A 13,179-nucleotide genomic window follows, 5' to 3' on the forward strand; every position below is an offset into this window, starting at 1 on the left:
ATTATTTAACTTCTTTATTCTCTGTATTTTCAGTAAACTGAAAAGTAGATCTAAAGATTTGGCTAGATACATCAATAAGTTTTAAATAATTAGGTTTTAAAATTCTAACAAGTCAGTTTTCAAGCATTTATTAACGGATACTTTGTCCAAGAAAAGTACATAAATGATGATTTTTCACCAAACACACCTATGTAGCCAGCACTCAGAACAAGAAACAAACCATCAATACCCAAGCACTTCCTTCATGCTTTTCCTGTTGTTATCACTGTTTCCCAAAGCCATCCTCCGTCACTAACAATATTCTTTGAAGTGTGAGAAAGTAAAGTTGATTGAATAGGTAGGGTAAATGTAGTAGTCTATTCAGGACACTTCTGAAAGGGTGGTGTAGAGATTTCCATGAAGTAGCAGGAATCAAAACAATGTAAGCATAGATAGACTTAGGGAACTGCATTGAGTCCAGAAATGAACCAGCCATATTTGGGAAGCTTGTTTGATGATGGTGGCTTCTCAAACCAGTGGAGAAAGTGTATTAGTCAATAAAATAGCCATTTGAGGGGAAAGCTCACTTTATCACTAGTACTAAATAAAGTCCACATGGATCAAAATGTAAAATGCTGATGGAACTGGACTGGTAGGCATACTTCTAAGAAGGTACCCTATGGGTATAATTATGCCAAATGTAAGAAAAAATGTGTATACCAGTAAAGTCAGGGTAGTTTATAGGAACACACCATGACCAATCACACTAGTTTTTCAGATAGGTAAATACTGTTACATGATCAGCATTTTTAATGTTTCATTTAAAAAAAAAAAAAAGGAAAGGAACAACTTTATTTACTTACAGAACAACCAAAGGAGCCATATTTAGGGGGTCTTGATAAGCTGATAAGATTTATGCCTTTTATTTACTGGCTTATTTTTTTTTTATTTAGATGAATTATGTGTTGAAGCACTTTGTCGGATGGAACAAGCTAATTGCTCCTTTCAGGTTTTTGACAAACATCCAGGCATCTATTTGTTTCTGGTCCATCCCAATGAAATGGTGAGTATGAGTAGTAGGCAATGAAAGGACGTATTTTTTTGCACATATAGGTAGCTATAATAGAGGGTTTGGGTGTATATTTTGTTTAAAATATTAAACTGTTAAAAATGTATAATCACACCCCTCAAAAGGTAAATGTTTCTGGGAGCAGCAATGGAGCAGAAACACAGAGTGATAAACAGTGGAAACCTGTAGGCCTGGGTAGCTGTAGGTAGCCGGGGATACAGTTCATCAGGATAACAGAATTCCAAGTGTCCTCCAGGCAAGGCAGAGGGCCAGGGTCAAGGTCTGTGCTCAACATAAAGGTGAGATTCCCCTGCCTGTGAAAGAAAATGGACAGAAAGTATAGCCAGGTGCCCTCTGGGCCTGGCCTTTTATAGCTGCATAGCAGTAGAGGAAGCAGGTCCAGCCGAGCCTACGGGACCTGGGCCAAGCCCTGACAGGCTTTGTGACTGAGTCTTTAGTGTCCTTTAAGTGACCAGTGGTTGGGAGTCCTGAGCTGCTGGTGTTAGACTGCTGATGAAGTCCTTGAGAGAGAAGAATTCAGAAGATGTTGTCAGGAATATATAAAGTTGATTGAATACTGTGGTAAAGTTTATTATTTAAAAAAACCCACTAAGTTCAAGGAAAGTGAATATATCAATAATAACTTGAACTAGGTGGTATCAATGTGATGAGGTTGGCAGGCAAGGAGACGAAAGATGTGAGAGCATGCATGTGAGGTTCTCATTTGGATAAGGGCAGAGCTAGGTAGTGAATTATCTTAAATAATGAATTTATTTAGAAAATGCTTTAAAAGAAATAGAAAAAGTTCATACATATAAACAGGTTTAAAGATACCTTTTTGTAAAAAGTTTGTGCAAAGAGTTGATGTAAGAGATGGAAAAACAACTAATAGGCAAATACCTAAACAAAGTGGTGAAGCTATTGTAATAAATAAAATAGACATTTGGATAAGGATGGATAAGGTTACTACATAATAAAAATTCAATTCATCAAGACCATATAGTATTTTTAAACAAGTAATATGCTGGTTAAAATAGGCTCAAATAGATGATAACGCAGTTATTGGTAGAACTACAGGAAGGGATAGTAGACTCATTATTGTAAAAGATTTCCGTGTCCTCTTCTTCAGTATGGAATCAGTAGATCAATAAAGACCCCAGCAAGGAAGGGAATATGTATATAAGGTAGTTTACAAACGTAACCTAATGAATATATATGTGAACTGGGCATCTAACCATTTTTTCAAATACATGTTGAACATGACAAAAGTGATCACATACTAAGCCATGATAAATGTTTCAGCACGTTTCAAGGACTACCATGATCTCTGATCATAACGCAATTTAGATAGAAGTTAATGAAAAGATAAATGAGTTTCCACATTTTGAAATTAACATATGCTAAAAAAGAAATCATCAAGACTTAAGAAGACCCAGAACCGAATCCTAATGAAGATGTTACATAAAAAAATTACAGGATGTAGCAAAAGAGGTTCTTTCAGGGAAATTTATAACTTTAAGTAATTATAGAAATAAAGCTTCAAAATTTATGAGCTGATTTTTCAGAATAGATTATCCTGATTCTATGTATGTCCTTCCAGAAAAAGAATACTCTTAAATTTATTCTATGAAGCAGGTAACAAGATAAAAATAACAAAAACATAATAACATAACATAAAATAATAAAAAGACATAATAAAAACAAGACACCTAAAACATTAAGGGTAAAAATCTTAAAGTATTAGAAAATCTATAAATAGAATTTCACCTTACTAACAAGTTATAAAACTCATATGGTTGATTGGATGCATTTGATAAAATTCAGCACCCATTCAGATTAAAAATGCTTAGCAAATTAGGAATGGAAGGGAATTCTATAAGCTGTTGAGTTGTATCTGTAAAAAACCTAAAGGAAACGTTATCCAAATTGACTAACTTTTAGTGAGGCATTCCCTTTAAAATCAGAAATAGACAAAGGTGCTCACTATCACCACTTTTTGTAGAGTGTTAAGTTGGGGTTCTGGTCAATGCAGTAAAAAAATTAGAAAAATTAGAGGCATTAGATTTTGAAAGGAAGAAGTAAAAATGACGTAATTTGTAACAATAAGATCATTTAGGAAACCCCAAAGAATCTACAAGTTTTGAGAAATGTGTTTAACAGGTGATTATTTACAGAAGTCTGGTATTTCTGTACACAGCCAGCCAAAAATTAATAAAGATAAATTTCCATTTTACAGGTTCAGAAAATATTAAATACCCAGGCATAAATCTAACAAAGATATGGAACTTCTACAGGAAAATCATAAAACTTAATTAACACATGAAAGAGAACCTAAATAAGTAAAGACCTTGTGTTTTTTGTTTTGTTTTGTTTTTAAGATTCTATTTATTTGAAAGAGAGAAAGACAGCAAGAGAGGGAACACAAGCAGGGGGAGTGGGAGAGGGAGAAGCAGACTCCCAACGGAGTAGGGAGCCTGATGCGGGGCTCAGTCCCAGCACCATGGGATCATGACCTGAGCCAAAGGCAGGCGCTTAACGATTGAGCCACCCATGTGCCCCTAGACCCTGTGTTCATAAATAAGAAAGCTTAGTAATAGAAAGATCTGTCAGTTTGCCTCAGATTTATAGATTCAGAGTGTTTTTAAATAAATTCCAGCAGGGTTTTAAATGTAACACGTTAAGATGTTTCTAAAGTATGCATATGGAAGAGGAAGGATCCACAGTTGCCAAGACATTTCTGAGGATGAGGGAGACTTACTATAAAGCTCTTGATAGTTAAGACAATGTGATATTGATGTGCAGACAGATGCTTTGGCCAGTGGTATAGAATAGAGACTCAAACAGACTCACTCATATTTAGATTTTTGGTATTTGATAGAGATGATGCATCAGATCAATGGGGAAAAGAAGGACTGGAAATGGAAGTGATACAAAGGTATCTCTATGGAGAAAATCATATTTTTAAGTCATATACTTAAAACATCAAGTGTTTAAACACTTCAGGTTAAATGTCAAAAATTAAGGGGCGCCTGGGTGACAGTCGTTAAGTGTCTACCTTCGGCTCAGGTCATAATCCCAGGGTCCTGGGATTGAGCCCTGCATTGGGCTCCCCGCTCCGTGGGAGGCCTGCTTCTCCTCCCACTCCCGCTGCTTTTGTTCCCTCTCTCACTGTCAAATAAATAAAATCTTTAAAAAAAAAAAAAGTCAAAAAATGGCCAAACTCTTGGCAGAAAATACAGGTATATATCACTGAGATTTTAAGGAAGGAAACCATTGGTTATAAAGGGAAGGCTGATAAACATGACTATATCAAAATTAAGAACTTTTGTTTATCAAAAGATATCTTAAAGTGAAAAGACCAGTTAAAAATTGGGAGAAGCTGTAAACACTAACAAAACCCCAAAAGAAAAGTGGAAGAAGACCTGAATAGGCATTTCCCAGAAGAGGAAGTTTCTATGGCTCTTAGACATATGAAGGACAATTTGACATAATGACAGGGAAATAGTAAAACCACAGTGAGTATTGTGTAGTGTGTGCTAGTTTGAGGCTATAAGTATTAGGATGTGGATCTGCAGGACCTCAGTGCTGGCAGGAGTGTAAATTGGGGCAGCGCCTTGGAGATTAGTTTGGCTTCATCTAAATTTGAACATTCCTATGTCCCATGGTCTAGCAGTTTTTTTTTTTTTTTTTTTTTAGATTTTATTCATAAGAGACAGAGACAGAGAGAGAGAGTGGCAGAGGGAGGAGCAGGCTCCCTGCTGAGCAGGGAGCCCAGTGTGGGACTTGATCCCAGGACCCTGGGATCACAACCTGAGCCGAAGGCAGATGCTTAACCATCTGAGCCACCCAGGCGCCTGATCTAGCAGTTTCATTCCTGAGTGTATATGTAAGAGAGATACTCTTGATCATTTGTAACAGGAGGCATATATAAGAAATTCCATAGCACACTACTTAGAATTCACAAAAACCTGCAAACAACTGGGATGCCTGGTGGTGGGGGAGTCCATGAATAAACTGTGAAGTATCTTCATGGGAATATCATGTAGCAATCTAAACAAACTATCAACTTGAAACAAAATAGGTGAATCCTGGTAATATAACATGAAGTGAAATAAAGTTTCAGAAGATTCTATATAGGAGGAAACCCTTTTTATAAAGTTAGAAATAAAATGAATATTTACAGGTAGATACCACAACTATATAAAAAATAAGGGGATGAAGAACATGGTATTTGAGATGATGGTCACCTCAGGTTGGAAGGGGCAGGAAGATGGGGGGGGATGGGCCCCATATAGTTAGATGCATGTTACAGTAAAGGAGCCTTAGTTTTTGTGTTGGATGATGAGTTTATGGATGCATGTTGCATTAATAAAAATTTAAATTTAAAAGGCTACGCATGGACCAAAGATAAAAGTGTGTCATGAAAAGGTTATAGTCTAATTCTGAAGTTTTATTCCCTAACCCTCATCCAAAAAAAGATGTCAGCAAAAGACTTCAATTTCTGGCAGTCTAGTGTCTCTGTAAACTGAAAAATGTTCCTCCTCCAAAGCACATCCCCAAAAGGGATGGAGGGGGAATGCTGAAAAGGCAGGGCGCAGTGGGAAGATCTAATCTCAGTTCGCTCTGTTGGAGAAGGAAAGAATCGGCATGATAAAGAGGTGATGGTGCATTATTTTTCAAAGTCAGTGAAAAACGCAGATAGCATGCTCACAGATCCTGAGGCGGAGAAATAAAAGAAAAACCCCCACCAACGCGCACTGTAGTAATACTTCAGGATACTAAAGACAGAAAGGCTTCAAAGGAGCCGAAGAAAAGACTACGTACGAGAGAGCTGCAGTTAGCTTCTCAGACACAGGAATAAAACTGATGATGGAACAGTGTCTTCCCTGTGCTGAAGAATGGTAGCTGTCCATCTAGAAGCAAGTGCCCAAGAGAGAAGGTGAAATAAAGACCTTTCAAACAGCTGGGGTCCTTTACCACCAACAGTCTGTGCAAAGTCAGCGTCAGCCTTTTCACATTGTTAGTGGAATCCTAATTATTACATGACATACTGCTTTCTTAGATAAAGGCTTTTCATGACCGTGAATATTCAGGTCTGCTGTGTTTCGGGTACAGTATTGTGTAGTTTCCGGATGTTAACTCATTAAAACCTTACAGCCCACAATTCATAGATGAGGAAACTGAATCAGTCACACAGACTAGCCTGTGGTGACCAGGGTGTGTAGATAGGCAGCCAGGCTCCAGAGCCCCTAGGTTTGGTTTTGTTTTTTTAACTGTTTGGAAGTATTTTCCCACTTTCAGAAAATTCTCAGGAATAAAAATAGTAGAAAATACCTGTATCATCTTAAGCCATATTCACTAATTGTTAGTGTCTCCATTTGCTTTATCATTTGCTTTCAAGTGACACAGCTTTTTTTCCTGAACAATTTGAAAGTCGGTTGCATCCCTCTGTGTGCTTTGCTGCTAAATACTTCATGTGTATCTCTTGAGAAGAGGCTCTTCTCTTTCTGTAAGGACAGTATTACAAGCTTCAGTGAATTTCGCACTGATTTAGTAAAAGTCTGTCTTCCACCTGTACTGTGCGCTCTCCAGCATTCTTTGTAGTGTTTCCCCCCTGTGCTCCAGTATCCGGGCCAGGATCAGCTCTTACACGCAGTTATGTTGCTTGAGTCTCCCTTCATCTGGACTGTTGTTTGCTCAGCCTTTGTCTTTTATGACATTCTGAAGAGTACTGTCATCCCTGTCCCCGCATCTTCTATCTATCTATTTATTTATTTATTAAAGGTTTTATTTGACAGACACAGCGAGAGGGGGAACACAAGCAGGGGGAGTGGGAGAGGGAGAAGCAGGCTTCCCGCCAAGCAGGGAGCCCAATGCGGGGCTCGATCCCAGGACCCTGGGATCACGACCTGAGCTGAAGGCAGACGCTTAACGACTGAGCCACCCAGGTGCCCCTCCCCGCACCTTTTAAAAAATAGAATGCTCCTCATTTTTGGTTTGTCTAATGCTTCCTAGTTGTTAGAGTCAAGCTATGCATTCCCAGCTGGGGTACTCCATAAAAGTGATGTGACATTCTTCTCAGAGTATCCTATACAGACGCACATCATATCATTTGCCCTTTGTGGTTATGTTAATTTTGATCAGCTAGTCAAGGTGTTGTTCAGTTTCTTCACTGTATAATTTCTGTTTCTTAGATACTGGAGATCACAGAAATGCCCTGCTCCTCACCAGAGTTTTCTCCTATATTTAGTGCTAACTGATGCTTTTGCCTGAACCAGTTTTTCCAAGATTGTGAAGTAATTTTCCCATCCAGCACTCAACACATTTACCAGTTAACACGTGACATTGATTGTACTACAACCAGGAGCTTTTGCCTTTCTCTCATTTTTTTTTTTACCTATTTATTACCAGTATGGACTCATGCATTCCTTTGTATCTTTTCCAAAAGTTTAAAATTCATTACTTACTTTGGCATAGAACCAATCCATTCCAACGTCCATTAGCTCTGTTTTTCAAACTTTTTTGACCATAACCTATGATAAAAAGTGTTTTTCATTGAGTACACATAACATATGCATATGTGACACAGACATTTCCCAAAATAATAGTCCTAACATGCAGGATGCACGCTGATATTTTTCTGTCTATGTTATTAGTTTTTTAAGGTTGGTCGTGATTACTGAATTTAATTCATAGCTTACAAGAAAATTTTTTAAAGATTTATTTATTTTAGAGAAGGAGCGAGGGGGGCGGAGCTTGGTTGTGGAGGGACAGAGGGAGAGGAAGAGAGACTCTTAAGCAGACTCCACACTGAGTGCAGAGTCCGATACAGGGCTCTATCTCATGACCCTGAGATCATGACCTAAGCCAAAACCAAGAGTTGGATGCTTAACCGGCTGTACCACCCAGGCACCCCTTGCCCACGAGAAATTTAAAATCACTTGCCTGTGCTATATTGACATTTAGAGGTGACCTTTGATTTCTTCTGAGGCTCCACTTTCCCCCCCCTCTTTTAACTTTCTATTAGGAAAATTACAAACATACAAAAGTAGAATGATACAGTGAACCCTTATATATCCATCAATGAGCTTTGTGAGTTATCATTACATAGCCAATATTCTATATCCCTTTGGGTTACTTAGAACAAATCTTAGACGTCAGAGCATTTCATCCATAAGATACTTCAGTATGTCCCTAAGGATAATGACTTTTTTAAAAAAATTCATATCACCACACCTAAAATAATTCCTTAATATATATATTTTTTTTTTATGAGAAAATTTTTATTTGTTATTTGAGAGAGAGCACAAGCAGGGGGAGCTGCAGAGGGCGATGGAGAAGCAGGCTCCCTACCAAGCAGGGAGCCCAAAAGGGGCTTGATCCCAGGATCCTGGGATCATGACCTGAGCTGAGGGCAGATGCTTAACTGAGTGAGCTACCCAGGTGCCCCTATATATTTCTAATCAGTGGTTAAGTGATTATCTCAAATGCTTTCTTAGGGTTCATATCAGGATAAAGTAATACAGTCCAAGCATTGCGTTACTAGTGTCTTAGGCAGTCCCTTAACCGACTGAGCCACCCAGGCATCCTGTATCTTAGGTCTTTTAAAATCTATAGAGAATCCTGTTTTCTTAACTAGGTTCTTGCTGCATGTAGACAATTATTTGTTGAATGAAGTAGTGAACATGTTATGCCTTTAGGTTCGGCGTTGGGCTATCCTGACCGCAAGAAATTTGGGAAAAGTGGACAGAGATGATTATTATGACTTGCAGGAGGTTTTGACTTGCCTTTTTAAAGTCATTGAATTGGGGCTTTTGGAAAGTCCAGACATTTATACTTCTTCTGTTCTCGAGAAGGGTAAACTGATTCTTCTGCCCTCACACATGTACGATACCACCAACTACAAAAACTATTGGTTAGGTAAGTACTGTTCCTACACAAATATAACTAGTATTTTTCATAATTCTTAATGAGTATCCTGCAAAGGAAGTGGTTTCTTGGTGATCTGATCAAGGATTTCATAGTTCCCATTTCTTGTTCTGTTGTTAAATTGACTTAGCCATTACACATCCTGTTTTTAAACATTATTTATCCTAGAAACCATCTTTGTGAGAGGTACATGTTTGAGTATGGCAACTAAATCTTTTATTTAAAGCAATACTATATATAACAAGATAATAGTATAACAGTTGGCTTTAATGGGATTTGATATATTTTAAAGAGATTTTCCCATCTGTAAAATACTCCCTGGCTGAAAGAGATAATAGCTTTGGTTTTTCAACAAGTTCTACACTGACTCAAAATAGTTCTACCTTACTTTACTGATTCTGAGTCTTACAGTCATGTGTCATATTTGGCAGTGATGAGTACTCAGAATATGGTGATCTTAAAATTGAAGGCACCTTAGATTTGAGGAAATACAAATTGTGTGGTAGTCAACATAGCAGTTGTTTTCTAACCAGTTCGTACCATTTTCCCTTTTTACTTTCAAGTCAGTCTAAAGTCCTGTTACTTGGGAGCAGTTGTGTATGACTATCTCAGACTTAAATGTTTGAGGAACTGGATACTGGTTTGCTTCATTTTACTGCGTTGTTATTTTTTTTATAATTTTTTTAAGGATTTTTATTTATTGAGAGAGAGAATGAGAGACAGAGGGCATGAGAGGGAGGAGGGTCAGAGGGAGAAGCAGACTCCCTGCTGAGCAGGGAGCCCAGTGCGGGACTCGATCCCAGGACTCCAGGATCATGACCTCAGCAAAGGCAGGTGCTCAACCAACTGAGCCACCCAGGCGCCCTCACCTTGTTACTCTTTTGCCAACTAAGCCAGAGAAGGCATGAGAGCAGTGTTACTTAATCAAGTCAAGAAAACGTTTGTCAATGATCTTACAGGTATTTGCATGTTGCTGACCATTCTGGAGGAGCAGGCCATGGACTCACTATTGCTGGGCTCAGACAAACAGAATGATTTTATGCAATCAATACTTCACACCATGGAGAGGCAAGCAGATGGTAATAACCTTCATTTGCTGAATGCTTTTGAATACTGTGATGTGCCCTTTTAAAATACTAGTGTTATTACAAGAATTTGGGTGTATGGTGTGGACAAAAGAAGAACGTTTGTATGGTTAAGTTACGGATTTAGATTTTTAAATTGGAAGGGACTTCTAGAGTTTAATTTCAGCACCTTACTTTCATAAAAGAGCAGACTGAAGCCCAGGGAAGTTAACTTACTGTTTCATGTTGAAATGCCCAGTTAGTGGTAGAATCAAGACTAGCAGGGGGCGCCTGGGTGGCTCAGATGGTTAAGCGTCTGCCTTCGGCCCAGGTCATGATCCCAGGGTTCTGGGATCAAGCCCCACATCAGGCTCCTGGCTCAGCGGGGAGCCTGCTTCTCCCTCTCCCTCTCCCTCTGCCTCTCTCCCTGCTCATGCTCTCTCTCTCTCTCTCTGTGTATCTCTTTGTCTCAAATGAGTAAATAAAATCTAAAAAAAAAAAAAAGACTAGCAGATAAATTTCTAATGACATGGTAGTTAAAATTGTTGAGAAAGCCTTCCCTGTCCTAGGGTCTTCCTTTTTCCTGGTTCTTCATTTCACTTTGGTTCTCTAGGGTTCCACTGTCCAGCATGGTGACTGTTAGCCAAATGTGGCTATTTAAACTTAACTTAAAATTAAATAAAGAATTCAGTTTTGCAGTCCCACAAGCTATACTTTGAGTGCTCAGTAGCCACATGTAGCTGGTAGCTACTGTATTGACCAGTGTAGATAAAGAACATTTCCATCAGTGCAGAAAGCACTCTTGGACAGTGGTGTTCAGATAGTCTAGAAAACAGGGTGTAAAATTTGTAGTCATGTTTATTATTAGACCCTCACTTTCTTCTGCTCGTGGTTGTATCAGGCTGATCAGGGAGGATCTGTACTGAATATTTCTAATCTTGATGAAGGAGTAGATAAAGATCAAGGATGCCAGATCCTATGAAAACAGAATGAATCATTTTTCCCCCACATTCACTTCTCTTTAGACAACTCCAGCGTGGATATAAAGTCATTTGTGCAAGATTCTAAAAGAGCTATGTAAATGTTACTCTTTTGGGGGGGAGGGGCAAGGGGCTCATATTTACCACAGATGGGAGGCCAGTTGGGGAGGAGGTAGCAGGTGGCATAGCCACCTTATACAGCATACCATTGTGGTCCACCATCAGATCAGCGATGGCCTCAGTTCCATCACCCCCCAGGCTGACTCTGGCGCCTACCTGACTCTGCCTGGCCACCACAACCCCTCGGGACCATTCAGAGGCATCACTGGAGGGTGTGTGGTTAGTTGAGCAGCTGGTAGTTCTCTATGTATCCTCACTGGTCACATTTCTTCGGTGGAAGGCATTCCTGACTCCTCTCATGGACAGGCTTCATATTGCTTTGTGGTGTCCTGGAGCCTGGATGGGGTTGGCTTGTTCCTTGGGGCGTCAGAAGGGGCTTTTTCTGTGGCTCCCCTGCGCCCATCTCTGCTGCTGGCTGGGGTGCCCACATCTGCTGAGCTTCCTTTAGTACCTCTGAGCGGCTGTAGTAAGAGGCAGTGACCTCCCTGCTGCCTCGGGAGCTGGCCCATCTCACGGCGCTCCTTCTGCTCATCCCGGAGCTGCCTCAACCATGGCCACCACCATCCCCAGCCCCGGTGCCACACCACGCCCAGTGCCCCCCCAGTGTTACTCTTTTTGTGATCACATACATTTTCTTGCTACATTATTCTTAAAGTTATTACTAATTCATTTACCAGCATTTACTACATTAATAGTTCATTTATTTGTGCCTTGCCCATACAATTCTGTCTTCTCCGTTAATCCAGCTCCCCTAATGTTCTTCAAAACAGGAGTTACCTCTTTAAGAAGGCTTTCATAACGGTCTTCAAACTGACGACTTTGTTCCTTACTTGAGAGCTTACTGGGCATAAGACACTGTATCAGTTGCAGGAAAAGACAAGAAAGTGTGAGAAGGTTTACACAAATGCCTGTGGTAAAGCAAATAGAGTTTAAGAGCCCTGAAGGAAATACAGCAGAAAGTTCTAGGTGATCAGATAACCTATCAGTAACAGTGAGTGGGAGCACCTGTGTCCAGAAGAGTGCTAGAGAAGAGTAAGTGACCACGGAATGTTTGATGTAGTAGGAGCATTTGTGCTGGGCTTGAGGATGGAGGATTCTGAGAGGTGGTGCTAATAGTGAAGGCATTCTTGTTCTTACTTGGGAAAAAGCCAGCTGTTTTTGCTGTAGATAGGGTGTGATTATGGGAGTGTGCAAAGTAAAGCTGGAAAGAAACAATAGAGTAGGATCTTACAAGAAGTGCATGACTGAGGACTTTGAATTTTCTTGGAAGACATTAAAGAGCAATTGGAAGGCTTTTGAGTAGGGCAGTATTTTGCCACTGCATATCTGATAGAGGAGAGGGAAAGGACTGGAGGTAAGAGCTTCTCAGTAGTGGGAATTCCTGCCATTTGGATGAAAAGTAGATAACAAAGCCAAGTTGACATATGGATGGATGAAGGGTGTGTGTATCTGCTTAGCCTAATATTAGCTAAGGGATTCAGTTCTTCACAGCAGCCAAATGGCACACATAATTCAGATCATGCTAAAAACCAGAATTTCTTGTATCATGGGCTTTGTTCGGTAGGAAGGGTTGTTTCAGGTATGGCAAACAGGGTGAGAGAGGTGAGTTTACCTAGACTCTCAATTTGTTCCCCATTAAAAAAATTTCCTAGGGGTGTATAGTATTGCTTGAAAAAAATGCAAAATCAGCTTTAAAGTTTACTAGGTTTTTAAAACCTGTGGTTGGCAGCACTTTATTTTAAATTAGCTGCTTTGATTTCAGTTTTTTTCCTACCCAGATAAAGAATGCTTCATTCTCAGTATGTTTTAGCATCTTTTTCTGATCATTTTGTAATCCAGCAATTACTCCACTGTATTTCAGATGATAGTGTGGATCCTTTTTGGCCAGCCTTACACTGTTTCATGGTGATTCTGGATCGCCTTGGATCTAAGGTCTGGGGTCAACGTATTGATCCTATTGAGGCATTTCAGACCATTATCAACAATGTGAGCTACAATAAAGAGATCCAAAATATACGGAACAGCTCTGTAAGGTTAG

The 13,179-nt window shown here is 39.5% G+C and overlaps 1 protein-coding gene across 10 annotated transcripts in view; it reads left to right on the forward strand.

Annotated features, from left to right (window-relative positions):
• Nucleotides 1-13,179, forward strand: part of SETX (senataxin) — an 88,936-nt gene that overhangs the window by 9,162 nt on the left and 66,595 nt on the right. For all 10 annotated transcript variants that reach the window (XR_003211475.2, XM_025888119.2, XM_025888121.2 and 7 more), the window contains exons 5-8: nt 933-1,042; nt 8,749-8,968; nt 9,937-10,056; nt 13,003-13,174. Coding sequence is in view for 9 of the 10 variants with exons in the window: in XM_025888119.2 (XP_025743904.1) it covers nt 933-1,042; nt 8,749-8,968; nt 9,937-10,056; nt 13,003-13,174 (622 nt within the window). In the remaining variant the exon portion in view is untranslated. The remainder of the gene's footprint in view (nt 1-932; nt 1,043-8,748; nt 8,969-9,936; nt 10,057-13,002; nt 13,175-13,179) is intronic.

The sequence above is a fragment of the Callorhinus ursinus genome, unplaced genomic scaffold (assembly GCF_003265705.2).
Source record: "Callorhinus ursinus isolate GAN/ISIS: 27379988/994484 unplaced genomic scaffold, GSC_fseal_2.0 scaffold24, whole genome shotgun sequence".
NCBI classification, from domain to species: Eukaryota; Metazoa; Chordata; class Mammalia; order Carnivora; family Otariidae; genus Callorhinus; species Callorhinus ursinus.